The 24,293-nt window shown below is 65.3% G+C and overlaps 11 protein-coding genes across 11 annotated transcripts; 1 reads left to right on the forward strand and 10 right to left on the reverse strand.

Moving 5' to 3' along the window:
* Window positions 1-265: 265 nt before the first annotated feature.
* On the reverse strand, window positions 266-1,834 carry Q8F55_002772 (uncharacterized protein; the record flags this gene model as incomplete). Its single annotated transcript, XM_069351363.1, has 2 exons — window positions 266-284; window positions 624-1,834. 2 exons carry the CDS (start codon window positions 1,832-1,834, stop codon window positions 266-268), a joined length of 1,230 nt encoding a protein of 409 aa, XP_069211749.1.
* Window positions 1,835-2,196: 362 nt separating this feature from the next.
* On the reverse strand, window positions 2,197-2,433 carry Q8F55_002773 (uncharacterized protein; the record flags this gene model as incomplete). Its single annotated transcript, XM_069351364.1, has 1 exon — window positions 2,197-2,433. One exon carries the CDS (start codon window positions 2,431-2,433, stop codon window positions 2,197-2,199), a length of 237 nt encoding a protein of 78 aa, XP_069211750.1.
* A 1,612-nt stretch (window positions 2,434-4,045) lies between these two features.
* Q8F55_002774 (uncharacterized protein) lies at window positions 4,046-5,128 on the reverse strand (the record flags this gene model as incomplete). The annotated part of the gene is made up of 4 exons (XM_069351365.1): window positions 4,046-4,637; window positions 4,674-4,850; window positions 4,888-4,975; window positions 5,011-5,128. The coding sequence occupies 4 exons, from the start codon at window positions 5,126-5,128 to the stop codon at window positions 4,046-4,048; spliced, it is 975 nt and encodes a 324-aa protein (XP_069211751.1).
* A 659-nt stretch (window positions 5,129-5,787) lies between these two features.
* Q8F55_002775 (uncharacterized protein) lies at window positions 5,788-6,612 on the reverse strand (the record flags this gene model as incomplete). Its single annotated transcript, XM_069351366.1, has 1 exon — window positions 5,788-6,612. The coding sequence occupies one exon, from the start codon at window positions 6,610-6,612 to the stop codon at window positions 5,788-5,790; it is 825 nt and encodes a 274-aa protein (XP_069211752.1).
* Window positions 6,613-7,024: 412 nt separating this feature from the next.
* Q8F55_002776 (uncharacterized protein) lies at window positions 7,025-7,999 on the reverse strand (the record flags this gene model as incomplete). The annotated part of the gene is made up of 1 exon (XM_069351367.1): window positions 7,025-7,999. The coding sequence occupies one exon, from the start codon at window positions 7,997-7,999 to the stop codon at window positions 7,025-7,027; it is 975 nt and encodes a 324-aa protein (XP_069211753.1).
* A 268-nt stretch (window positions 8,000-8,267) lies between these two features.
* On the reverse strand, window positions 8,268-9,197 carry Q8F55_002777 (uncharacterized protein; the record flags this gene model as incomplete). The annotated part of the gene is made up of 1 exon (XM_069351368.1): window positions 8,268-9,197. The coding sequence occupies one exon, from the start codon at window positions 9,195-9,197 to the stop codon at window positions 8,268-8,270; it is 930 nt and encodes a 309-aa protein (XP_069211754.1).
* A 192-nt stretch (window positions 9,198-9,389) lies between these two features.
* Q8F55_002778 (uncharacterized protein) lies at window positions 9,390-12,331 on the reverse strand (the record flags this gene model as incomplete). The annotated part of the gene is made up of 4 exons (XM_069351369.1): window positions 9,390-11,206; window positions 11,280-11,449; window positions 11,527-11,561; window positions 11,972-12,331. The coding sequence occupies 4 exons, from the start codon at window positions 12,329-12,331 to the stop codon at window positions 9,390-9,392; spliced, it is 2,382 nt and encodes a 793-aa protein (XP_069211755.1).
* An 869-nt stretch (window positions 12,332-13,200) lies between these two features.
* Q8F55_002779 (uncharacterized protein) lies at window positions 13,201-14,295 on the reverse strand (the record flags this gene model as incomplete). Its single annotated transcript, XM_069351370.1, has 2 exons — window positions 13,201-13,983; window positions 14,038-14,295. The coding sequence occupies 2 exons, from the start codon at window positions 14,293-14,295 to the stop codon at window positions 13,201-13,203; spliced, it is 1,041 nt and encodes a 346-aa protein (XP_069211756.1).
* Window positions 14,296-16,643: 2,348 nt separating this feature from the next.
* On the reverse strand, window positions 16,644-18,111 carry Q8F55_002780 (uncharacterized protein; the record flags this gene model as incomplete). Its single annotated transcript, XM_069351371.1, has 7 exons — window positions 16,644-16,817; window positions 17,034-17,107; window positions 17,285-17,447; window positions 17,601-17,726; window positions 17,766-17,795; window positions 17,925-17,944; window positions 17,991-18,111. The coding sequence occupies 7 exons, from the start codon at window positions 18,109-18,111 to the stop codon at window positions 16,644-16,646; spliced, it is 708 nt and encodes a 235-aa protein (XP_069211757.1).
* A 298-nt stretch (window positions 18,112-18,409) lies between these two features.
* VAM6 (Vacuolar morphogenesis protein 6) lies at window positions 18,410-21,873 on the forward strand (the record flags this gene model as incomplete). Its single annotated transcript, XM_069351372.1, has 12 exons — window positions 18,410-18,479; window positions 18,516-18,671; window positions 18,706-18,914; window positions 18,949-19,357; window positions 19,396-19,781; window positions 19,823-20,204; window positions 20,241-20,575; window positions 20,618-20,688; window positions 20,726-20,867; window positions 20,908-21,326; window positions 21,363-21,770; window positions 21,807-21,873. 12 exons carry the CDS (start codon window positions 18,410-18,412, stop codon window positions 21,871-21,873), a joined length of 3,054 nt encoding a protein of 1,017 aa, XP_069211758.1.
* Window positions 21,874-22,008: 135 nt separating this feature from the next.
* On the reverse strand, window positions 22,009-23,997 carry MSC2 (putative zinc transporter msc2; the record flags this gene model as incomplete). The annotated part of the gene is made up of 4 exons (XM_069351373.1): window positions 22,009-22,563; window positions 22,813-23,093; window positions 23,135-23,266; window positions 23,328-23,997. 4 exons carry the CDS (start codon window positions 23,995-23,997, stop codon window positions 22,009-22,011), a joined length of 1,638 nt encoding a protein of 545 aa, XP_069211759.1.
* Between the last annotated feature and the right edge of the window lie 296 nt (window positions 23,998-24,293).

Raw genomic sequence — 24,293 nt, forward strand, 5'->3', positions numbered from 1 at the left:
GTTGAACGAAGGATTGTGACGAGCAGAAGAATAAATACTCTGTGCGCGGCGGGGTGGTGCGAGAAAGTGCTCTCTCACCACCATCTTTAGCCACTCGCCCCCAAATGTGACGCGTGACGTGCTCTGTTGGCAGGAATCACTCAACTTGAGCAACCACCGGCACCGGGAATGCCCGCGCTGTGGCACTTGCAGCTTGACCCTCTTCATGTAGCCTCACCTGTGTGGCATTGATTCACCAAACCTCGGTAAGTTGGTAGGCGGGACGTCAAGAAGCAGAGGGGCCACTGGGATCAGCTTCGGGCAGGGGGTGACGACTCGGCGGGTCTGCTGTTCCCGTTCGTGTTACTGAATACATGCAGGTATAGTACCAGACGTCTCAGTAAATGAACGACTTGCAGCACGATCAGCAGCATTCATACATTCAGACGCGGCATTTCTGCATACAATGGCTAGTCTGCGGACGCCACATCTCTCAACGCTTGTAGGGACAGTGGCTGTGCTGGTGGGCGGCAGGCTTACCGCGCTCAAAACAGTACAAACAAGCATGCTTCCTTCTATCTAAACACCAATCAGTGGTGCAAGGACGGCCTGCTCCCTTGTACCAGTACGGACAGTAACCATACTTCTTCATACGCGAGTCGTCGGGGATGAGGTTGCTCGAGGAGGCAGGTGAGCTTTTAATGTCGCTATAGGCCGGTGTGCTGTATTGCGGTGTGTGAGAAGAGGGAAGCGCGTTGATAGTCTCCTTCGGGACAGAGGGGGTGGCATGCTTTGGGGTCTTGTCGCTGGGGTGGGGAAGCCCAACAGCCATCTTGGGGGTGTTGACGTGGATCTTGTCCGACGAGGCCTGGCGAGCATGGATATCGATGACCTTGGATGCGATGGTATCCACGACGGCCATCTTGGTTCCAAGAGTGGTGAGCTTTTGTTCGACAGTAGCGAGCTTGGAATCGAGCTTATCCATCTTGATCTTGTGTTGGTCGCCGGAGAGGCTGCTAATGATGGAAGCGATCTTGCTGTCGACTTCACGGGACTTGTTGTCGGCGAGCATGAGGTGGTCAGACACTCCATTGACACGCTTGTCCACGTCGCTGACCCGGTCGATGAGGGTAGCGAAGGTGGTGTCGACGGTAGTTGAGTGGGTAGAGAGGTGTGAGACCTTGGAATCGATGCCCGTGAGGGTGCTGTTGACCTTGCTATTGAAGGCCTTGATGTTCGTGTCGAGAGCCGCTGTCATGTTCTCGAGCTCCGCGTCGCGACTAGTCTTGGCGGCTATCCCTGCCGAAACAGCACTGGAGAGCTGGTCGGTCTTCTCCATAAGGCTCTTGAGGGTGGCAAGGATGAGCTGCTGAGCTCCGGCTTGCTCAGTCTGCCCGCGAAGAAGGGACTGGATTTCAGCGCCCTGCTGCTTCTGAGTGTCCGCCAACTGCTCCAGCATCTTGCCGTGGGCGTCAAGAACATCGCGCTGCTTCTTGAGGTTCAAGTCCTGCGCAGTTCGATTGTCGTTAATTCCGAGTTCTAGGCGCTCGAGCACACCCCAATGCTGCAGGTCATTGAGCTCGTCATGCTCATCATGTGCCGATTGGAGGGCCTTGAGGGCTTCAGCGTGCTGAGTCTGGAGGTCGGTGTGCTGGTCTTGGGTGCGCTGGATCACCGAGAGAGCCTCAGCTTGCTGCTCAATAGCGCGCTGGATGGCGTCGGTGCTGACGTTGACCGCGAAGTGGTTGTTGACTGTAGTGGGCACCGGCGCGGGGGTGGGGGCTGGTGCGAGGTCTGCGGCGAAGTCGAGAGTGTCCTCAGAGGAGGCGGAGGGGGCACGCCGACGCTTGGTCATGGCGTGGTTGAGTGGAGAGGTGGATGAATGAGAGAGGGAATAAGAGGCGAGTGAAGAGAAACAGTGGACAGAGATGAAGATGGTGATGAATATGAGGGAAGATGAGGAAGATGGGAAGTTGAATGATACGTCCCCCAGCACGCTCCCAACGACGGGGCGTCCATATCGTCAGCGCCCACTTCCGTTTGCGTCGTGAGCCAAGCTGCGACACACCTCGACGCCATACTGTACATGTACACTGCAAGTCACCCACACTATCTAGCCCAGATGAACTACACGCCACTCATCAGGTCGAACACGGGTTGCAGACGTGCTCGGTCGTGGCTGCACGCGTCGCTGGCACAGCCGCCGACGCAGCCTGTTTAGTCCTGGAGTGTGCGATTGTCGTGGTTCGAGCTGGAACGCTGCGACGCGATCTGGAGGTGCTCGAGGGTGCTGGAGAGGTTGCTGATTGCGTCGGACAGTGTACCTGAGGCCTGGTGGGCGGCGAGCTCGGCGAGCGCGGGCGCGGGCGCATCGACAGGCTGAGCGGCGAGGGACCGAAGGTGCGGCGCGAGCTCATTCAAAGTGTGCTCGATGCGGATGGCACTCTCGCCCATTTGGTGGAGTGTTTGGTGCATCTCGGCACGGTCGTACTCGCCAGATTGGATAGTGGTAGCAGCGGCCGCGACGGCACGTTGTAGAGCCATTAACTCGAGCCCCAGCCCCGCACAACGCTCCAGCGCCTCCAGGTTGAGAGTGGCCCGGGCTGTGGTGTGCGCTGGGGCGCTGGCAGTAGTGACGGAGGCGGAGGCGGAGGTGTCGCGGAGCTCGGGATGGCCGTGGGGTGCGTGCGTCGAGGGGTGGTTGGGCTCGTGGGGCATTGTGCGAGGTGGTGTTGTCGAGGGGAGGAGGGAGAGGTTGACTTTGGAGAGTGAGAGAGCATATCGGCCCCCTTATAACTGCAAGTGGTGTGCAGGACGGACAATGCAACGAGTTGTAAAGCACCTTGGGTCGAACAAGCCGAGTGCACACAAAAGACCCAGACGTGCCAATGGCGTCAGCACCGCCGATGATCGGCAGCATGATCGTCGCAGTGAGTGCACATGCAGTGGCAGGTCCATCAGTGCTGGAAGGCAAAAAGCAGCCAGCTACAGGATAGATCGTGCCCCCAATCGAGTAGATGGGCCCGCTTTTCATTCGAACCCCGAAGGGATTCGAACTCAGAACCTCAAGTTGTTACACAGGAGAGAACGCGGTCCCCAGCCCCTGCCCCATAGGACGCTGCTTGATTTTGTGGTTGTTTCAGCCACATGAGCGAGCCCGGAGGCGAAAGTGGCACGCGTTGGTGGAGGTAATATTCGCCAGGGTGAGTCCGGTGCAACTGCCGCAGCAGCGCATGGTAAGGGGCAAGTGGTGAAGTGGTGAGACGACGGAGAAGAGGGCGCTTCAATCGTATGTAGGAGCACGATGGCGGGGTAAGCGGCCCCGCGCGCGGGGCTCTCAACTTCACAGCTTCGCTGCGACCGCTGTCGCGACCTCCCGGAACTAGGACTAGCGAGCGCCTTGTCAATAGGCGTGGAGCGCTGCGCGTTTTGTGTCATGATGACCAGTAACACGAGCCAAGAAGGAGGATGTGGTCAAAGTCTGTCAGTTGGTCAGAGATGTTCACTGTGTCGGCGAGATTTGCTGGCTGTGCTGTGCCCTTGCAACACTCCGTGATCAGCAGGCCTGCGGTGTCTAAGTCTGTGTGCCCAACACCCCGTCTGCAATGCGCCACTCTCGCCACACTCGCGACACACACGTATCCGACATGCATCGTCACTGGCGGCACGCACACCGCTGCGAGTTGCAGCGGTGGTCCAGGGGCTGCCCCTGTGGGCGGCACTCGTGCAGCATGGCTCTCGAGCGTCTTGCCCTCTCCATGGGGGTGTTCCATGAGGGGCAGGGTGCCGGGTCGGGGGCGGCCGCGTCTCCAGCCTGGCAGGCCCTGGGGATCTTTCTGCGTGGGCTCGGTGATGGCGGTGGTCGGCGCCGGCTGCACTATGTCGGTGGGCGCCGCGTGCGCAGCGGCGGGGAGGGGTGGCGCCAGGCTGGTCGGCGCTCCTCGGCGCATGGGTCATCTACCACTCGGCGTCTGCGTGACGCCGTATTATTAGGGCGTGGTCTGTCATTAGGTGGTAGTACACGACTGCAATCTAGTCGGTCCGAACGCTGCTCTCAGCCACCACCTTACTGGCGCGGCGTCGGAATAGGGCCGGCCAGCGCGTCGCGCTTCCAGTCGGGCATGGGCGCGTCGAGCACCGCGCGCTTCCAGTCGGGCATGTCGGGGGCCGGTGTGAAGGGGGACGCGGTAGACGTCTGCGGCGTGTAAGGCGACGCAGTGGGCCTCTGCGGCGAGCCATCCAATATCGGAACAATGGCTGATGGCGTGCTGGCCGACGGCGCGAGCACGGCTCCCATCCCCTCGGCCGGGGGCTCGTACGGGGGCAGCGCGTCGGTCTTGTACGGCGTGAACGGGCTGACGTCGGGGTGCGGCAGCGTGAACGGGGTGACCCCGCTGCTGGGCACGGCCGCGCGCGTGCCGCTCGCGCTGCCGGCCGCGCGCATGGGCAGCACCTCGTCGCCCTCGAGGTCGAGCCGCGCGCGGCGCACGCGCGGGCCGTCGAGCGGGCGCGTGTCGTCCGTCAGGTCGAGGAAGCTCAGCTGCCAGAAGTTTGCCGAGCGCCCGTACTGCCTCAGCGTGTAGACGACCTCGAAGATGATGATAGCGAGGAGTACGCCGACGAGGACCCAGCCGAGCACGACGGTCACGATGCCGACGCTGCTGTTAGATGCTGTACTGCGGGGGCCAACTTACGTCGGGATGCCGCCGGTGAAGCCCTCCTGGACGGCGTGCACCCAGCGGCCGCGCACGGCGACGAGCGCCATGGTCGCCATGACGCCGATGCCGATGATGCTCAGCACTGAGAGGAAGACGACGTCCATGATGATGCACGCGAAGAAGTTGTGCGAGTTGATGTGGCGCACGATGAAGCTGCCGGTGTCAGGTGTGGGGCCGCGGGGCAACTCACTAGACGAGGAAGTAGAGGAACGTGAGGAAGCCCCACACGAGCGCGACGACGGGCGGCGCCGGGTCGGTCCTGCGCGCAAAGTAGTAGTCTGTCGTCAGCCGCATCGCGGGCCACCAGACCCACCGCCGTCAGTCGAGAACCGGATGCCGACGAGCGCGGCCGAGCACACCATGACGATGACCGACACGATCATGGCGACCACGTACAGCGCCGTGTGGGCGCGCGCTGCGCCAACAGACATGGCGGGGGCGGGGGCGTGGGGTGGTCGAGAGAGACGTCGGCTGGCCTCCTGTTCAAGGGCGGTTGATCGTCCAAGCTGGTCAGTCGCGATTAATGTCAAACGACAACATCCTGCGCCGCGCCGGCATGCAAAACATGGCAGCCTTGACGACTGAGCTTGCTTGGCCTTGTGACCACACCCCACCGCCTCGGTTCCTGAGCGAGCGCGCCAAGAGCAAGACAAACCCAATACCTGGTGCGAGTGTGCGCAGTTTCAGAATGCCCGTGGAGTCGCCGTGCTCTGGTCTACTGCCTCGGCAAGCTAGGTGCAGTCCACCACGTGGCAATTGACCGCCATTCGGTCCCCCATGCCCGGAGTGTGGTTGAGGCGCAGTGGCGCGAAGGACGTCGGACGAGCATGACGCTGCATGTTAGTGTCGGTGAGTGGTGGCAGAGCCAACGGGGTCAGTGCAACACCCCTCGACGCCACTGGCACACATCGCCATTCTCTCCATGCTGGCAGCTACGTCGCCCATGCCCAGCGCCGCCGCCGATATCGTCCTTCTCGTCGTGGCTGCACGAGTCGATAGTCCACCTCGTCCCTGTGATTGCGTTGGTCGCCGCCCTCGTGGTGATGCCCCTCTGGCCCGTGCGCTCGCCACACTGCTCATCGATGGGCCCTTATCGATGGGTGGCCGTACACTGATTCCCGTGGTACCGGTGGTCCGAGTGCCGCCCGGCCGGGTGGCAGGCCCAGCACGCGTGCCGGAGCGGGCACGGCGTCGCGGTGCACTTGTTGCCCTTGCCCTTGTTCCACTCGGCGCAGTAGGCGGGGCCGCAGGTCGGCCTGGGCGTGGGCTTGGGCGTGGTCGGGGCCGGCTGGCGGGGGGCAGGCTTGGGCGATGGCTTGGGCGTGGGCTTGGGCGTGGGCTTGGGCGTGGGCTTGGGGCCGGGCTTGGGGGCGGGCTTGAGGGTGGACTTGGGCATAGTGTTGTCGGCGGTGGGTTGCTTCAGCGAGGCGGGCGTCTTCGCCGCGGGCTGTGTCTTCGGCGTTGGTGCCGTCTTCGCCGCCGCCTGTGTCCTAGGCGCCAGCGTCTTCGGCGCAGGCGGCCCCACCTTCTGCGTCGCCAGCGCCGGGCCGCGCCACCCACCGCGGTTGGACTTGTATCCCTCAGCCCCGTCGTCGCCAAGGACGCTAGCCGGCGGGGCCGTCGGGCGCACCGCCCCGCCCGTCGCGCCAGTGGCGCGCATGACCGCCTTAACGTCCGCCATGAGGTCGAGCAGCGCGTTCCCTTGGCTGGCCTGCGCGCGCACGACGTCGCGCATCGCGCCGGCGAGTGCGCGCTGGGCGCCGGGGTGCGCTCCTGCGCTGGCTGCGAGCGCCGCGAGCGCGCGTGACTGCGCGGCCTGCTCCGCCGCTAGGGAGCGCAGGAGGGCCGTGTGCTCTGCTTGTGTGGTGGCTAGGCGCTGGAGGGCTGTGGCGAGGGGGTCGGTGCTGGCTTGCATTGTTGGGGGGGTGAGTGGTGTTGATGAGCGAGGTGAGTTGTCTTCCCTCGACTTTTGCCTGACGCCGTCGGCCCCACTGGCAGCCGGCCTTCCTGCGTGGCTACAATATCGCCGTGCTCTCGCCTCCTGCTCTGCCTCGCGCCTCACTGCCCCCTCTGTCACCACATGGCAGGGCTGTTGTCGGCCGCAAGGCGACCGATGCATGGCGTGGGAGGGGGACCGTGGACAGTGGGATGCAGCTTGGTGGCGGAGTCAACAGATCCAGGGGCCCACTCTATGGCGATTCTCTACACAATCTTCATACCCAGCTACAGCCAAGCCCAAATCGGCTCATCCCCTCTTCCTGCCCGGCCAAGTGGCGAGGCGCGTCGCGGGTCGTACAGCGGGCCGGCGGCGCTCGCCCGCGGCACCGTCACAGCCGACACCGCTTCCCATGATACCGGTGGTTCGGCCCCCCGCGCCCAGGGTGGCACGCGAAGCACTCGTGCAGCAGCGGGCACGCGAGCTCCTTGCACGCGCCGGGGCCCTTGTTCCACTGCGCGCAGTAGGCCGGTTCGATCGCGGGGACCGGGTCGGCGTCGGCGGGCGGCGGGGCGGCCTTGAGGGCTGGCGGCGCGGGGTTGCCCTTGGGTACGGTGTCGGTGGGGGCGGGGGGTTTGGCCTTGGTCTTGGGCTTGGGCTTGGGCGGGTTCTGCTTGCGCTTCGGCTGCGGTGTCGCGGGCCTGGGGGTGGGTTTGGGGGGTAGTGTCGCCGCGGCGGGCTTGGGCGGCAGCGTCGGCGAAGCGGGCTTGGGCGGGGTGAACGTGAATGTGAAGGCTGCGAGCTGGGGCGCTGGCGGGGGCGGCACGCTCGGCGCGGGCTTGTTGCTCGTCGTGGCGGGGGCTGTCGTCGGTGTCGGCGCAGGCGTGGTCGTCGGCTTCGGCGACGGTGCCGCGGACAGATTGGGTGGCGGCTCGCGACGCAACGCCGGGGGCGTGTACTTCGGCACCGGGGAGAGCTGCACACGTAAGGTGCCGGCCTTGGGGGTGGTCGCGGGCAGCGATACGCCCGCCTGGCCCGCGCCTTTCTTCTTGACTTGCGGCGCCGGCGCCGACGGGCGCGTGGCCCCAACGGCGCGCATGAGCGCCTTGACGTCCGCCACGGCGTCGAGCAGCGCCTCCCCCTGTGCCCCCTGCGCTGCGACCACGTCGGCGAGCGCGTGCGCCAGCGCGCGGAGGGTGGCGCCGGGGTGCCGCGGCGCGTCGTCGGCGCGGCGCGCGAGAGACTCGAGCGCGCGCGCTTGCCGCGCCTGCTCGGCCGCGAGGGTGCGCAGGAGGGACGTGTGCGCTTCTTGCGTTGCGGCTAGGCGGCGGAGCGCGTCGGTGAGGGGGTCGTAGTCGATGTCCATTTGGCTGGTGGTATGGGAGATGAGGGATGCGCGACGCGACTGTCTTTCCTTCGACTTGTCTTCCTCGCCGCCCCTCCACCCAGTGCCACCCCTCTTGACGCTGGAGGCCCATCGCGATTCTCTACACTCTACATGCTACGTCTACATCCGGTACACTCCCCACCTAGGCGTGGCTGCCTTCTCCCTCGGCCCCACCCCAACTCTCCTCCCCCAGTCCCAGTCGCGAGGCGCGTCCAGCAGCGCACCCGTGGCGCGCCATTGCCACCCGTCACCGACGGCACCTCCGCTCATCGTATCTATGGTTCAACCCCCCGCGCCCGCCCGGATGGCACGCAAAGCACTCGTGCAGCAGGGGACATACGAGCGCCCTGCACGTGCCCATGTTCCACGATCGGCAGTAGGCTGCGTCGACGGCGGCTATGAGGTCTGCGACGGCGGGGGGCGAGGCGGGGTTGGCCTTGGGCACGGCGGCGGGCGCTGGGGGGTTGGGCTTTGCCGCTACCTTTGGCTTGAGCGGCGCAGGCTTCGGCGCGGACTTGGGTGCAGGCTTCGGCACAGGCTTCGGCGGCAGCCTCGGCACCGGCTGGCGCGGCCTCGGCGGGGCGCTGGACGCGCGCTTGGCCCCAGCGGCGGCAGGGGGCGCGGGCGCCGGCCTCGGTGGCGGGGTCGCCGCGCGCACGGGCAAGTGCCGCAGCGGCGACGGGGGCGTGTACTCGAGCCCCCGGGGCCCTATGAAGATAGGCAGCGCTAGAGGCGCGTACTCGCGCGCGCGGGGGGCGGGCGCTGGCGGGAGGTACTTGAGCCCCTGGGGGCCGGTGTGTATGCTCTCGGCGGGGGACGTGGGCTGGGGCTGGGGTGCGGGCGGGGTGGGCTCGGGTACGGGCGAGGGCAGCGGCGTCGGCGGCGGGGACGGGCGCGTGGCCCCGACGGCCCGCATGACCGCCTTGATGTCCCCCACTGCGTCGAGGAGCGCGGCGCCCTGCGCGGCCTGCGCGCGCGCGACGTCGGCGAGCGCGACCCCCAGCCCGGTGAGCATGTGGCCGGGGTGTGCGTTGTCCACTCGGGCTGTCAGCGCGTCGAGCGCGCGCGCCTGCCGCGCCTGCTCGGAGGCTACGGCGCGCAGCTGGGCCGCGAGCTCGTCCTGCGTTGCCGCGAGGCGGTGGAGCGCGAGGGTGAGCGGGTCGTAGTCGATTTCCATGGCGATGCCTTGGTGGTGTGAGTAGTGGTGAGTGATAGGATGATCAACAGCGACTGCCTTCCCTCGACCTTTCCCCCTCGGTGTCCCCTCCTATGCTACAATTTGCATCATACAAACACACAAAACCCAGTATGAGCAAACGCAGCGAGCAGCACAGCCAGCATACCAGAACCCAAAGACTACCCCACCCACCTACGCCACCCCCTCCCAGCCCCACGTCGCCTCGCCAATCGCGTGCCCGCACCCCTCCTTGTGCTTGCCCGTCATGCCGCCGCGCCCGTCGACGCGCTCGCCCGGCTCCTCGCCGCGGCGCGACGGCCCGTCGCACCCCGGCACAGTGCACAGCACGCACGGCGGGCGAACCGCCTGCGAGTGCGTGTACAGCTCGGCGTCGGCAATCGCCTGCTTGTACGCGTCGAGGTAGGCGCGCGGCGCGTCGTCGTCCACCTCGACCTCGATTAGGCCGACAGTCGGGTCGCGCGGGTCCCAGTCGGGCAGCGGCTCGTCGGGCCGCGCGAAGCGGAACAGGCGGATGTCGGTCGGCGGGCGCGTCTTGTTCACCGGCGCCGCCTTGCCCTTGCCCTTGCCCTTGGGCGCCGGCGCCTTCTTCACCTCGGCCTCCTTCCACTCGTTGGCCTTCTTGACCGCGCGCTCGTACTTGTCGGCAATGTGCACCGCCCAGCCGAGCAGCTTGGCCAGGCCGTCGCGCCAGCCAATGTGGAACTCGTCCTCCCAGTGCGACACCTTGAACGTCGAGATGAGGGGAGCCTCGCCGCCGATGCACACGGTCTTCATTGTGGGGAGTGCCGGAAGGACAAAGTAGGCCCTGTCCTGCGGCGGAAGGTCGGCGGCGGACACGGCTGGGCCGGTGGATGTGGCGGCACCGCGGCGGGCCGGGCGGTCGCGGAGCGAGAGGTTGGAGAAACCGGCCGAGCGGTGACCACGGCGCGAGCGGGCCAGAGCAATCTGGCGCTGCATCTCCTCGCGCATGGCCTCGGCTTCACGCAGCGCGCGGCGCTCCTCGCGCGCGTCGTCGTCCTCATCCGCATCAGATTCGCCCGCCGACGCGCGGCGCGCTGCCGCCTGCCTCAGTGCAATCTCCTGCTGCGCCACGCGCGTACGCTGCGCCGTGTCCCACGCGGCAATCTGGCGCTCGCGCTCCTTGCCACGCGCCAGGCCCGCACCGACACACGCCGAGCCAAGCTCCTTGCACATGTCGTTGCCGCGCTCTCTGGCCCGGAACGCGAAGAGGTTGACGCGGTCGAGGACAATGTGCTCGAGGCGCTCGTACATGCGCAGGAGGGTGATGAACACGGCGTCGAGGCGGACGTTGCTGGTAGACAGGTCGAGGTAGCGCAGCGAGGGGAACAGGCGCGTGTTGGGCGGCGGCGAGACGAGGACCAGCGCCAGGTCGCGGCTCGGCACGCGCAGACGCATGTGCGTGAGGTGCTTGGCGACGGGCGCGGCGCCGAAGCGCGCCATGCACTTGATGTCGAAGAAGACGATGGGCTGGGCAAAGGTCTTGGGCTTGAGGTGCTGGAGGCGCTCTGAGAGGTACGGGAACGGGCCCTTGCCGGTGAAGCCCTTTGCTTCGAGCGAGTCGTCGGCCTCGGAGACGGACGTGGGCGGGGTGGTCGACTGTTCAGAGCCAGAGTTGCCCGACTCGGTGTCCGAGGCGTCTCCGGCAGCGCTGGCGGCGGCACTGGGCACGGTGCTGGCGGCGACGCTGGCTGCGACACTCGGCGGGGCACTACCAGTGGCGCTGGCGGCGACGCTCGCGGCCGCGCTCGGCACCACACTCGTGGCGGCGCTCGGCGCGGCCGTCGGGAATCTGCTCGCGAGTCTGAGGTCGGCAAAGCTGTTTGCGAGGGACGGGGTGGGCGAGTGGGCGCGCGTCGGCGGGGCGGTGACTCGCGGGGGAAGGTCCTGCACGAGCGAGATGTGGGTGAAGTTTGGCGACTCTGGCCAGGTCTTGTACAGCGTCTCGACGGCGGCGTCAAAATAGGAGCCTGGGTCGTGTGAGCAGGGCGCGCGTCAAGCCTGTCGCCGCGTCGCACTCGCCCGCGCGTCGCCGCCACTTACCCTTCAAGAACTGATAGTACGACGCCTGCTCGACGTACGGCCTGAAGCGCATCTCCATGCGCTCCATCTCTGGGCGGGGGCGCTCGAACATCTCCTGGAGGTGCTCGGGCGCAAAGTTTGTGCCGACGTTGACGAGGAGCGTGTTGAGCGAGGGCATGCAGCGGAGGGCACTGGGGGGTGTGAGTGGGTGGGAGGGGGCGGGGCGGGGCGTGGCCCGGGCGCGGTGACTCGGGCGGCAGTGACTCACTTGTTGAGGATGTCGGCGTCGCCGCGCCAGGATTCCTGGGGGTGTCAGTGGGCGGCATGGGCGGGCACGGATGGGTGTGGGTGCGCGGGGTGCACGAGCGGCAGCGAGCGAGGAGAAGTCACGCGGGGGGAGGGCATAGCGCGGCGTAGCGTTGCTTCGGCTTGCCGAGGGCTGGCGCGGTCAAGCGACGCGACGTCGGGCGAGTGCGAGGCGAAGCTCGCGATGAGGTCACGATGGCGCGCGGCGGGGCGGGGCGACAAGGCGCCTGCTCTCACACGGGCGCTTCTCGTCGCCAAGGGTGGCAGCAGCCACCCCGTCCGTCGCAGCGGCCTCCTGCAGCCGATGACCCAGCCCTCGGCAGTCGCGCTCGCAGGACATGCAGCGCTCGCCCACTCGCAGTAAAGGAGCCCGGCGCTCGCAAGCTCGCGCCCAGCAGCAGACTCACCATGCCAAAAGTCCTCACGACCGGCGCGCCCCCGCCCCTCGGCTTCCCCTGCTCAGCCATGAGCCTGCGCCAAAGCGGCATCACCTGCGCCGGGCTCGAGACCGGCACATGCGCCCACACGTGCCGCGTCGCGGGGTCATGATGGCGGAGTACGCGCGCGAGGGCGAGGGCCGCGCGCTGCCTCTGGCGCGGGGGGACGTGGGACAGGATGTGGTCGACGAGCTCGGGGGGGAGGGTGGCGAGGCTGGCGGGGGGCGAGGCGGCGGCGGCGGCGGCGTCGGGGGGAGACGAGGGAGAGGAGACGGCGATAGCTGGCCCAGCGAGGCCCGCGGCGGCGGCCTCGCGGCCTAGAGTGCTCATCTTGGGTAGTGTGAGATGCCAAGCGGGGTGGAGGTTGCTGGGTAAGCTATGGCAGGTTTGCAGTGGCGAGCCGGCGAGTGTGGGATTGCTCCCGCGTGCGGCTTCGGCCTTGGCCGCTGCGCTGGACGTCGTCGGATCGCCACTCCCCTCCCCACAACAACACGCTGGGAACGCATCCACCGCACGTGAGGCCACACGACCACGACTGACACGGCGCTGCTGCGCTGCGCGGGTGCAGGCGCACCGTCCACCTCCCCCGCCTATGTACCTGCGCGCCTGGCACGGCGCCAGCGCCCTGCCGTACCCCCCACTAGCGCACCTACCCCGCGCACCCGCCCGCACCCCTCTCCACGTTCCGACGCACGACCCGACGACCTCCCTCCCCGCTTTGGCTACTACCATGCCGGTACGGCTGCCGCTGCCCCACACGCTGCCACGGCACGCTGCACAGCCTCGCTCCTATCTCCTCTGTGCAAGCTGAGCCCCACGCTTGTCCCCACGCTCGTGCCGCTTCGTGCCATTGTTAGCCCCAGACTCGCTTGCTCGCAGCTCTCGCTCGACACCCACACACGCTCGCTCGCTGCGCTCGCTCGTTCGCGTGGCCATGGTAGGAACATGCATGCAGGGTGGTCTTTCTCGCCGGGTCTCGTTCTCGGGTCATCGGGTTGGCTATTGAACACAACATGGGACCATGCACTATGCAATGTGTGAGGATGGAATGCGAAAAATGATGTGGGTGGGTGAAGGTGGGGTGGGTGGAGCGGACCGCAGCGACAAGCACTCGGATAAGAGACACTGGGCAACAAAGTACCAGACCTCGTCAACCAGGCGCAGCGTACCAGCCCAGATTATAGTGGTGGGGCGATATGCTACAAGTCGGTAGCCGGCGCCAACTGGCGCTCGACGCGCACGGGCGACACGCCCTTCCAGACGGCAGCGCCGCCAGGAAGAAAGTCGACGGCAGAGCCCCTTGGGCTCGCCAGGCGAGAGTGCTCGCCGTCGCTGTCGGCAGACGAGATGAGCGACGGCGTGCCAATCGGGTCGTCCGAGTCTTCACTGTTCTCGCGCAGGCGGTGGAACAGGTCGCTGAACGGGAACGCCGTGGGGTTGGTCACAGGGAAGCCAGTGACCGGGAACGCCGTGACCGGGAAGCCGTGGTCTTCTGAAGGCTCGTCGTCTTCCTCGTCCTCCTCGGCATCGTCGTTGTCGCCGACGGGCGTGTGGAGCACGCGCGGCGTGGTCGCCGCGTCGTCATCGGCTTCTGCCTCGTCGTCCGACGAGTCGCAGCCGACCGAGCGGAGCAGGTCGGTGAGCGTCTGCGACAGCGAGCGGTAGCCCTCAAACTGGGGCTGGCCGCCCAGAGGGCACATGCGGGCGAACATCATCTGGCGGCGAGCAAAGCACTCGGACCACTCGTCGCCCTCGTCGCACTCGGCATCAGAGTCCGAGTCCTCGGGGGTCGCAAAGGGCGACGGGGGCTGGTAGACGTCGTCGGATTCCTCCTCGGCCTCGTCGTCGCAGTCCTTGCCGTTCCACAATGTCGAGAGGCAGCGCGAGCCACGAGCGGGAAGGACGCAAGCACGTTCTTCCTCGGACGGAGGCGCAAGCGGCGTGCGGTCGTACTCGGTAGCAGACCAGGTTTCCGAGTAGGACTGAGCGCATCGCGTCAGCACCGAAACAGTGTGGCGTGCGTTATTTGTACTCACCGAAACGTCACAGCTGCCGTCCTCGCCCTTCCAGCGGACGCTCTTGGAGGGGCGGCGGCCGAGGCCTTCAGAGGCGTCGGTGTAGATGCTCGACGCGGTCGAGGCGACCGACGACGAACGCGACGTGATAGCCACGGTAATGCTCTGTGTCTCGCACACAGTGATGGATCGACCGAACCTTGTGGGCGAGAGGCATGGGCGCAGCTTCTTTGCCGGCTGGGGCACGGGCGAGTGGGTAAGAGGGTGTGTGGATGTCATTGTGACGAGAGGGGTGATTGGTAGTAGGAGTCGAAGGGGAGGGGTTGGTTGTTCGCGATTCGAGCGAGTAGATTGAAAGACGATGGCTGGTGAATGCCACTAATAGAGTACCTCGAGCAACCCGGAGGCCGTAAGAGGTGTGGTGCCGACTAGTCGACAAAAGTCGTCTCAGTCTTCAAAAAGCATCGCAACCGATGTGGTGTAGAGGGGGGTTGCAGTGGGTGATGGGTCTGTGGGGGGATAATGTCAGTGATGAACAATGGCGAGGTGGTGGAAGAAGCGAGGGCGCCGAGGCAGTGGCACAGGCCAAGGCGTCTAGTGCTATACTTACATTGGCGCAGAGGCAGTTGCTGTCACTATCGCTTCTCTTGGGGCGATGGCGATGGCAATGACGATGGCGATGGGCGGTGGGTGGCGCTGAGCTGATGCACGTCCAAGGTAGCCGGGGGTGGTGCAAGTCTAGCGGCGATGTAGTTGTGGGGGAAGAGATTGGCGCGAGTTGCAAGTCGCTAGCGCGCTAACAGCAACAACGCCAGTGGCGGCACCGGGGGCGGGTGGGAGAGGCGAGACGCACTCGACGCAGATGTAGTCGCGAGACGAGGGGTGATGCAGTGATGCAGCAGCTCTCGCTTGCAGACAGGCAGGCCCGGTGGGGTGGGTCTGGAGACTGGTCGGTCGGTCGGGTGCTACGAGCTGGCGAAGGCAGACTGGGCTGGCTCTGGGCTCGCTCAGTCGACTTGGCTGGAATTGTAGGCGGAGACGGGACAAAAAAAGCCGTTTCTTGTTGGGAAAGAGGTTACGCGGTTCGACCGACTTGACTTGAGAGAGTGCCAGTGCACGGCCGCTACGCGACAGAGACACGACGGGACGCCGAAGACGCAAGCGCACCTACGGCGAGGAGAGGTGGGATATGATTGATGTGTGATGGGTTGAGTTGGGGGGTGAGATGGGATGCGAATGGCGTCTAGGAGGATTTGAGCGGCCGCTGGCAGCTGGCAGCGTGCACCTGGGCGTGGCACAAGTTTGTTGCGGTCTTGTGGCCTGCTGCTTGCTGCCCACGCACCAAGTCACCCTGTAAAGTGTGTCACTGTGGCGACAAGCGCTTTGCACTGCACTCTCCCACCCAGCCAGGCATTCAACCTCGCAACCGTTTTACTCTGCCCTGCCTGCCTTGTGGCTCGTCGCTCTCGTCGCCTGCGTGCCCACCCCTCCGCTCCCACGTCCCACCGCCGTCCCCCCGTCCCCCCGTCCCACCCCTTCCCGCCCGCCCTCGCGGCATCAAATTTTGAGCGATTACTTGTCCAATGGCCTCGACGATAAATGCGGGATCAAATTGGGTCTATTTGTTTGCGCCCCTCGAGGTACGCTACCGGCATGTAAAACGAACGCAGCGACGCGCATCGGAGCCGCGCACGAATGGCCAAAGGGGGCGAGCGGCGGCGCGGGCAGCAGCGACAGGGGCAATTACAGCGCGGCTCCGTAAGAATAGCCCGGGCACTGTGCTTGTCGGCTCGGCGCGGCGGCGATCACTCGCATCACCAAACGACACGACGCAACCCTCCAACTCCGCTATCCCGAAGCTGTAGCCGCAGCTGGAGCCGTGTCAAAGCCGTGTCAATGTTGGACTCGATGCTTGTCACACCCCAACACAGATCCACCCGCCCGCCTGCATCGGCATCGACCGAGACGACGTACGTGCGCACGCAACGCACGCATGCTTGCTTGCGTCGGTCTGTCCTAGTCGGAAGCAAAGCATCCACGGCCCAAACACGGATGCACGGATGCGCATGGCGACTGGACTCGAGCGCCAGCGCCATGCACGCATGCACCAGATCCAGCCACATTATTGCGCGATACGTGCTGGCTTGCTCGTTGCGTTGGGAATAAACGCGCAGAAAACAAAGGCCCTATTGGTCGCTGCTCATTTCACGCTACTGGATGGATACGAATAAACAATAAACAAATGCTTGACTACGGTGGCGGCGTCGTCGTCGGCTGCACGATCGGCTGCTCCATTAGCCTGTATAGCCTGCCTGGCCTAGCTCGTGGCTCCAACAACCAGGACAGGGGACGAACCAGTGGTGCCGTTTCAGTCAGTGACGTGCATTGGAATGGATACCGGCCATTGCGATGACGATGCCCGCTCGCTCACACCACAGCGCGACAACAAACACGCCAGCGTCTTTTAAATCAGAGTCGTTGCCACTAGTGTCACTCACTCCACTCGCTCGACGTCACATCGCCGCAGCTTGGCAACAGCCCGTCCCCCCCCCCCCCCATGCATTCCCCCCTCTCCCCTGGCCGCGATCACTAGCACACTGCTTCCATACATCACTGCCGCGCTACTACTACTCGCCACCCTGAGTGGCGCCACTGGCACTGCCAGCAGCAGCAGCGCTCGTCGTACCAGCGCCAGCCTCGCCACCAGCCTCATCCCCAGCACCTGGAAAGTACTCGGGTGCCAGCGTCTCATACACGTCTTGATCCCGCTCCGAGAAGACGACATAGACCACTCGAGTCACCTGCAAGCAGACGCATGCATCAGCCTTGCCTCGTCGACTCGTCGTCGTGTGAGACTGCGTAACGCTGCCCCGTGGGACCTCAATCGACGACGCAGCAGCAGTGCCACCCCCTGGCACCAGCATCACCCGCGCTCATCATCCCCCCTCACCCGCTCACCCGAGCCTTGCAAGGCACAGGGCCCCGACATGTCCCACCCCACAACAGCACAAACTCACGGATGTGTCCTGCTCGAGAAACTTGCGAGTCGTCTCGAGCGCAATCCGCGTGGCATCCTCGATCGGGTATCCATCTACCCGCTGCGTCAGCCTTGTCGGCAACCTTCTCCAGCGGATCCGACCCCTCTACCGCCGCTCTGCGCTGCGCAGAGGTGGTGTGGCTCTCACAATCCACCCCAGTCACACACGCACGCTCGGACAAATACGCTCTGGACACGGTCTTACTCGGCCCGAGCCGACTCGAGACTCACAAATGCCAGTCGAGATGCTCGAAAAGCCAATGCTGCCGCCGCCGTGCGTGGCACAGAGTTCAAGCGCGTTCCTGTAGCAGTTGTAAAGCTGCTCCGCACACAATTCAGCCTCATCCTCATAGTAAATGGGTCCGACGGCGTGGGCCACCCGCTTTGACGGAAGCTGAACAGGGGTCAGCACGGACTTCGGAGGCCACGGTGCGGCGGCGGCATTGGCGTCCCATCTCCGCTCGCTCTTCCTATCTCCGCTCTTGCCTCGGCTACGCCTGCCAGGCAACACCACGGCTCCGCCGCGGCCGGGCAACGCGCAACTCACATTGTAGCCGTCAGTGACCTTGACCTCGCCCGTCCTAGCACCGCCGAGGGTGCGGCACTCGCGGAGAAGGCCTGGGCCCGCGGCACGGTGGATTGCTCCGTCGACTCCGCCGCCGCCGAGCAGGCTCTGGGAATCAGCCAACCCTGGCTCGGGATGTAGACCTACCTTGTTTGCGGCATTGACAATCATGTCGGCCTGGGTTGTCAGCTAGGCGCTGGGTGAAGCGACGCATGGCGCGTAGCTCGCAGCCGAACGCAGCGTGCTCGCCGCGTGCACAACGCGAGATATCCACGTGCAAGGAGCCCCTGTCCTACCGCTACTCACCTCGAGCTTGGTGATGTCGCCTTGTTCGTCAGCACAGCCCATGCCAGTCAAGCCCATCCCACTCACCACGCCAGATGCTGACGCGCTTGTTGATCGACGCGTCGGGCTTGATCTCGTCGTGCCGGGGCGCGTCGTCGCCAGGCAGGTCGGCGACAGTCGGTAGGCAAGCCGGGTCGGTGAGCGGCATCCTGGTGGCCAAGCTTGTATGTATGTAGCGAGGTGTCGAGGAGGGGCGAATGCAGCGGTGAGAGATCAATGACCTTGTGTAGTGGGATATTTTAGTCGCTGCGCGGTGGCTGATGCTCATGGAGAAAGGAACAAGCAGCAGCAATGTCCAAGACTGACCAAGGACGCGGACGACGTCACAGACCTGGTCGCCCGCCACCTTTGTCCACCTGCCCAATTACCCCTCTCGGCGGCGCCATCTCGACTCGTCCTTGTCATCTCACTCTCCATCCGTCCTTGCTCGCCGCTCTTTGCTACACATGGGCAGCCTGTCCCTCTCGCCGTTGCTGCAGGCAACAAAGGCGCGCATCACCGCGCTGCACCAGCATGGTGCGTGCTCCCTCCAGGCTCTGCTGACTCGCGCAGAAGACACGCTCTACGCCGGCTGCGCGGATGGAACGGTGCGCGTGTACGACCTCGCGGGCGCCGAGCCAGGCCTTAGTGCGACGCACAGCCTGGGCAAGAAGGCCGTCGAGCAGATTGCCGTGCTGGCGAGTGCGCGCCAGCTCGTCGTCCTCATCGGTGCGTTGGTGCCCTCAACTTTGCTAACCACCAGACACCGTGGTCACGCTGTACAAGCTAGACAACCCTACGGCAAAGGGCAACGCGACGGTGCTCACGGGCGCACGGTACGCGCATGCGTTCGCAGCGACGACGTACTTTGAGGCGAAGGACGGGGCGAAAGTCTCGCGCGACATCCTCGTCATCGGGTGCTGGAAGAAGGTGGTCGTGTACGGCGCTGGCAAGACCCTCGGCGAGCTCTGGGTAGGTGATGCCTCTGGGCGCCGCTCACACGCAGGAACTCGCCCTGCCCCATTCTCCCCGCCGGGTCCTCTTCCCCGCGCCAGTGTACGCCGATCTCCCGGGCGCGGTGCACCTGCTCTACGCGCCAAACTCGTCCGTCATCCTCCATCTCCGCGCCGGCGTGCCCCCTGCCGAGCGGCTCACCGTATCCGAGCTCCCGGCGACGGGGTACCCTCCAGTTGCTGGGAAGACAGCAGCACCATCTCTGCCCGCGTCGACATCGAGCTACGGGTTATCAGGCCTGGGAGGCCTCCTGGGTAAGAGTGCACCAGTACCCGTCGGCACGCGGACTGTCGGCGGCGAGGTGTTACTCATCCGCGACGACTCTGGTGTCTTCTTCTCCTCAGAAGGGAACTTTACGCGAGAGCAGTCGCTGCACTGGCCCGCAACGCCTGATGGGATCGGTGAGCTAGCGTCCAAGATGTAGCAAGCTCACACGCAGCCTTCGCAAACCCGTACATCTATGCCGTCGTGCCGCCAGTACCGGCCAACGCGCACTCCATCCCTCTGCCTTCAATCCACGTCCACCTCGCGCCTACCCTGGCCCACAGGCAGACGCTCACCTTTCCCTCGCCCTCGGCCGGCGCGCTGAACATCACCTGCCCAACAGTGGGGCTGAGCCTTCCCCAGGGGGAGCAGAAGCCTCTGCCGAGGCTGCTTCTCGTCTCAACACCGACTGACCGTGCCCTTCTCGCGGCAGAAGGCAGCACAATCTGGCAACTGCCGGCGCCAAACATCGGCGAGCAGGTCGACGACCTCGTGCGGGACGGCCGCGTGGTAGACGCGATCGGCCTCGTCGAGGCCGTGGGCGACACGGGCTTGGAACCAGTGAGCTGCACAACCTTTGTGCGACCAGCTGACACGCCCAGTCACAACGCCTGCCCCACCTTCGCATCCTCCAAGGCTTAATCCAGTTTGCCCATGGCGACTACAAGTCTGCGATGGAGGCGTTTGTCGTGCACAACGTTCATCCTGCCAAGGTCGTCGCGTTGTTCCCCAAGGACACCATCTCGGGCAACCTCGCTGTGCCCCGCAAACAGTGGATGTCGCTGTTCGGTGCTGTGGACGGTGCGAGAATAGACCCGCCGCCTGCTGCGAGCGCTGAGGAGCCGACGAGGCCGTCCCTCAAACCACACCTGTCGTTGTTACGCAAGGGGAGTAACGAGACGCTTCGCTCGGTGGCTAGTGGGGCGAAGGAGGAAGCGGCTCCCACGAGCCCAACATTGGACGAGATAACGAGCGCCAGTGAAGGTGGGTTTGAAGAGAAGGTAAAAGCTTACCCACCAGCCACATTACCGCGCAGGGCCATCGACGAGCTCATCTACTACCTCTCTGATAGACGGCAGAAGCTTGCAGGTGCCATCCCGGCCCTCGGCCAACCACTGCCCTCTGAGGCCGACCTCGACCCGCTATCGTCACTCCACCCCGCCGAGGTCCATTCGCTGCCCAACGGCCCGTTGACCGACCTCTCCCCTATAGACCTCTTGCGAACGGCACAAGTTGTGTACACGTCCCTGCTCAAGGTCTACCTCGTCGCCCGCCCCACCCTTGTTGGCAGTTTGTGCCGCATTGAGAACTGGTGTGATGTGGCCGAGGTTGAGCCGTTGCTCCGCCAGAAGATGGTAGGTGATGTGATGGTACCTCAGTTCCACCTAACTCTGCAGCGCTTCGACGACCTACGCGATCTTTACATGCAGAAGCAGATGCACGAGAAGGCGATTGCAATGCTTTCTGAGTGGGTGGAGCTATATGATATCATGCTAACCCGCCAGGCAAGCCAAGGACGAGGACGATCCCTTGGACAGATACCCACCAACGATTCGCTACCTCCAGAAGCTTGGCCCGAAGCATCTCCCGCTCATCTTTGACTCCTCCAAGTGGATCTTTAAAGAGGATCCGAAGCGAGCTCTACAGGTGGGTGCCCAGTTTTCCTGACAGAGACTAACCCACACAGATCTTCACTGCCGACGAGCCAGAAGTGGACGCGCTTCCTCGCACCGACATTGTCGCGTTCCTGGAGAAGGAGAACGCCGAGTCGGCCGTAACATACCTCGAGCACCTCGTCGAACTGGGAGACACCAACCCTGACTTCCACGACAAGCTTGCCGAACTGTACCTCTCCCGCGCTCGTCAAGTCGACGACCACGAGAAGAAGTACCGCCACTTCCTCGACTTTCTCAACTCGTCGTCGCACTACCGCGCCTACCGTCTCCTCAGCAAGCTCAAGCCGGAAGGTGGGTTCAAGGTCCAGTGCCTCCCTGACCCATCAGAAATGCCCGAGGCCCGGGCAGTGTTACTCGGCCGTATGGGGAATCACGATGAGGCGCTCCAGATCTACGCGTACAAGCTCAAGGACTACGCGGCTGCTGAAGCGTGGGTATGCCAGTCAGCCACCTCTAACCCACTCAGATACTGCGCACGCGTCTATGCCAAGAAGCCCGACCCGCGCGGCATCTTCCTGCACCTGCTCAAGCTGTACCTGCGGCCCAAGCCACCACAGGACGTGCTTGTCCAGCCAGCGCTCTCGCTCGTTGGGAGACACGGCACGCGAATCGACGCGCGCGAAGTACTCGACCTCCTCCCGCCACTGGTGCCGGTCAAGGACCTACACGACTTCTTCCTCCGCACGCTGGGCGAGAGCCGCACACGACGGAACGAACACCGCATCACGCGGGGCCTGCTTCAGGCTCGCAAACAGCAGGTTGAGCGCCTCGTCGTCAGCCTCGAAGTCAAGCGCGTGCGCGTTACTGATCAGCGGACGTGCCCGCAGTGTCAGAAGCGCCTCGGGCAGTCTGCGATTGCTGTCCACGCGCCTCGGTGAGCTAATTCATACTGTATCAAGCTGACATGCAGCGGCGAAGTGACGCATCTGCACTGCAAGGACCAGTTCAGCGCCAAGCTGGCCAAGCTGCGCGAGTAGCCTACCACCACATAGCCACAGCCATAATCTGCTGCCTACATACCCAGCACTGTATACCTCTATGCATGGTTCAATGATGTGCACTACTACCCAAATGAACAATTTATACACTAGCGATGGATGTAGTCGCTACGCCTACGCAGCGCCTGTCATGCACTGACAGAAGCGCTCATTTCCGCCCTCGAGCTGGACGACGAGCTCGCCGAGGCCCGCGACCCTGCGGCGGAGGATATTCTCGACCCTGCTCTTGACCTTTGCGACGTGCGCGCCGCCGCTGAGCTGGATGTGGATGGATCCGACGACGGCCGACTCGGTGCGCGGCCAGAACCGCGCGGCAGAGTACGACGCGACGCCGTGCACTGTCGTGAGCTCTGCGAGCGCGCCGCGGATGTCGGCCTCGTAAGCTGGCCCGACGTCAAGCGAGAGCACGCGCGCAGCGTCGAGCACGAGCGGGAAGACGGACGCGAGGATGAGCGCCGCGATGAAGAGGGACGCGAGGGGGTCGAAGCCCGTCCAGCCCGTCCACCGGATCAGGATGGTGGACACGATCACGCCGACCGAGCCCAGCGTGTCGGCCATGACGTGCAGAAAGACGCCGCGCATGTTGTGCGAATGGGCGTGAGCGTGGGCATGGGAGTGGGAGTGGGCGTGGGCGTGTGCGTCGTGGTCGTGGTTGTCGTGGTGGTGGGGCTCCGCGTGGTGGGAATCGGAGCAGGAATGGTCATGGTGGTGTGCGTGGGCATCGTGGTGGGTGTGGCTGTGGCCATGGGCGTGAGCGTGGTGGTCGTGGCTGTGGTCGTGGTGGTTGCCATTGCCGTGGGAGTGATCGTGGCAGTGGCCATCGTCGTGCCCGTGGCCGTGGCTGTGGCCGTGGTCGTGGTGCTTGTGGCTGCCGTGCCCATGCTGCGGGGTCAGCGTTGCCACGGTCGCCGCACTCACGCCGTTCTCCCTGTGGTCCTCCTTCTTCTCGTGCACATGGACATGTCCGTTGCCATTGCTGTGAGCGTGCGCGTCACCATTCCCATGGCTGTGGCCGTGGCCATGGTCATGCCCGTGGCCGTGGTGGTGGTGCCCGCCAGTCGCGTACATGCCGAACAGGTTGATCGCGAGGCCAATCCCCGACACGGTCAGCAGCTGGTCCGTCTCAATCTCGGGCGGGTGGATAAGCCGCTGGACGCCCTCGAACATGATGAACACGGAGATGAGAAGGAGAAAGCAGCCTGCAGTCGCCGTCAGCGCCGACATCCAACCCCGCACGCACCATTCGCAAACCCGCTCAGCGTCTCGACGCGCGAGTAGCCGAAAGTGTACTTTGCGTCGGGCTTCCACGTCGCCGCGACCGACGCCCACAGGCCGACCGCGAGGCCGAGGCAGTCGAAGAGCATGTGAATGGCTGGGGGGTGTAAGTTCTGCACCGTGTGCCGATTGCGTGCGGATGCGCCGCCGCCACTTACCATCCGAGATCAGACCCAGCGAGTTGGTCATGATGCCGTAGCCCATCTGCACGCCCATGTATGCGAGGTTGATCATGAGGAACCAGAAGATCTTGCGCGAGCCCGGCGTCTGGAGGATGGTGTGCAGGTGCGGCCTCCACTGCGCCGGCAGGAGCTTGAGGAACGACCAGCGGCGGCTGAGCGTGAGGGTGGGCGGGGGTGTGAAGCTCCAGTCGCGCTTTGTGCGGGGCCAGCAGAGGACGACAGCGGCGGCCGAGAGCGCGAGGTCGAGCAGCGACGACCACGGCGGGAGGACGAAGACCTGGCCCAGCGCGATGGCCGCGAGGGAGAGCGGCGGGGTCGACGCGAGGGGGAGGGCCGGGGCGCTCAGCGCGACGAGGAGCGCGGCACCGATCGAGCCGATGGCGGACATTGGGCCGGAGAACGTGAGGACGAGGAGCGCAGCGACGACGACGGCGATGAGGGCGGATACGCGCGCGTCGCGGCTCGCAGCGCGGGGCGACGCGCCACGCCGGGCGAGCACAGCCGACACGGCCGCGAGCCCAGCAGCGGCGCTCGCGCCGAGCTCGTCCGCCCGCGCCTGGATGAGCACGACACCAGCGCCGAGCACCGCGGCGCCGACCCCGCGCTTCCCGCCCGCGACGGCGCCAGCAGCGAGGAGGACGAGCATCGTCGCGCTGGGGTTAGCTCGGCCAGGGCACAACAACCCACCGTAGTGCGCCGGTCAAAGGCAGGGCGGTCGCGAACAGGCCGGCCTGGAGCGCGGAGAGGAGGACGTCGAGCGCACCGTCGCTGGCGTGCTCACCGCGCGCGGCGGAGACGAGGGCGCGGCCCGCGCGCGCGAGGACGAGGAACGCCGCGCCGGCGAGGACCGGCTGGTCGTGGTGGTGGTCTGTGCGCGTGGCGTGGCCGTGGTCGTGGCCGGAGTGGGAGTGCGAGTGGTCGTGGTCGTGCGGGTGCGGGCTC

Source organism: Vanrija albida (genome assembly GCF_041260175.1).
Source record: "Vanrija albida strain AlHP1 chromosome Unknown contig_2, whole genome shotgun sequence".
In the NCBI taxonomy this organism is placed as follows: Eukaryota; Fungi; Basidiomycota; class Tremellomycetes; order Trichosporonales; family Trichosporonaceae; genus Vanrija; species Vanrija albida.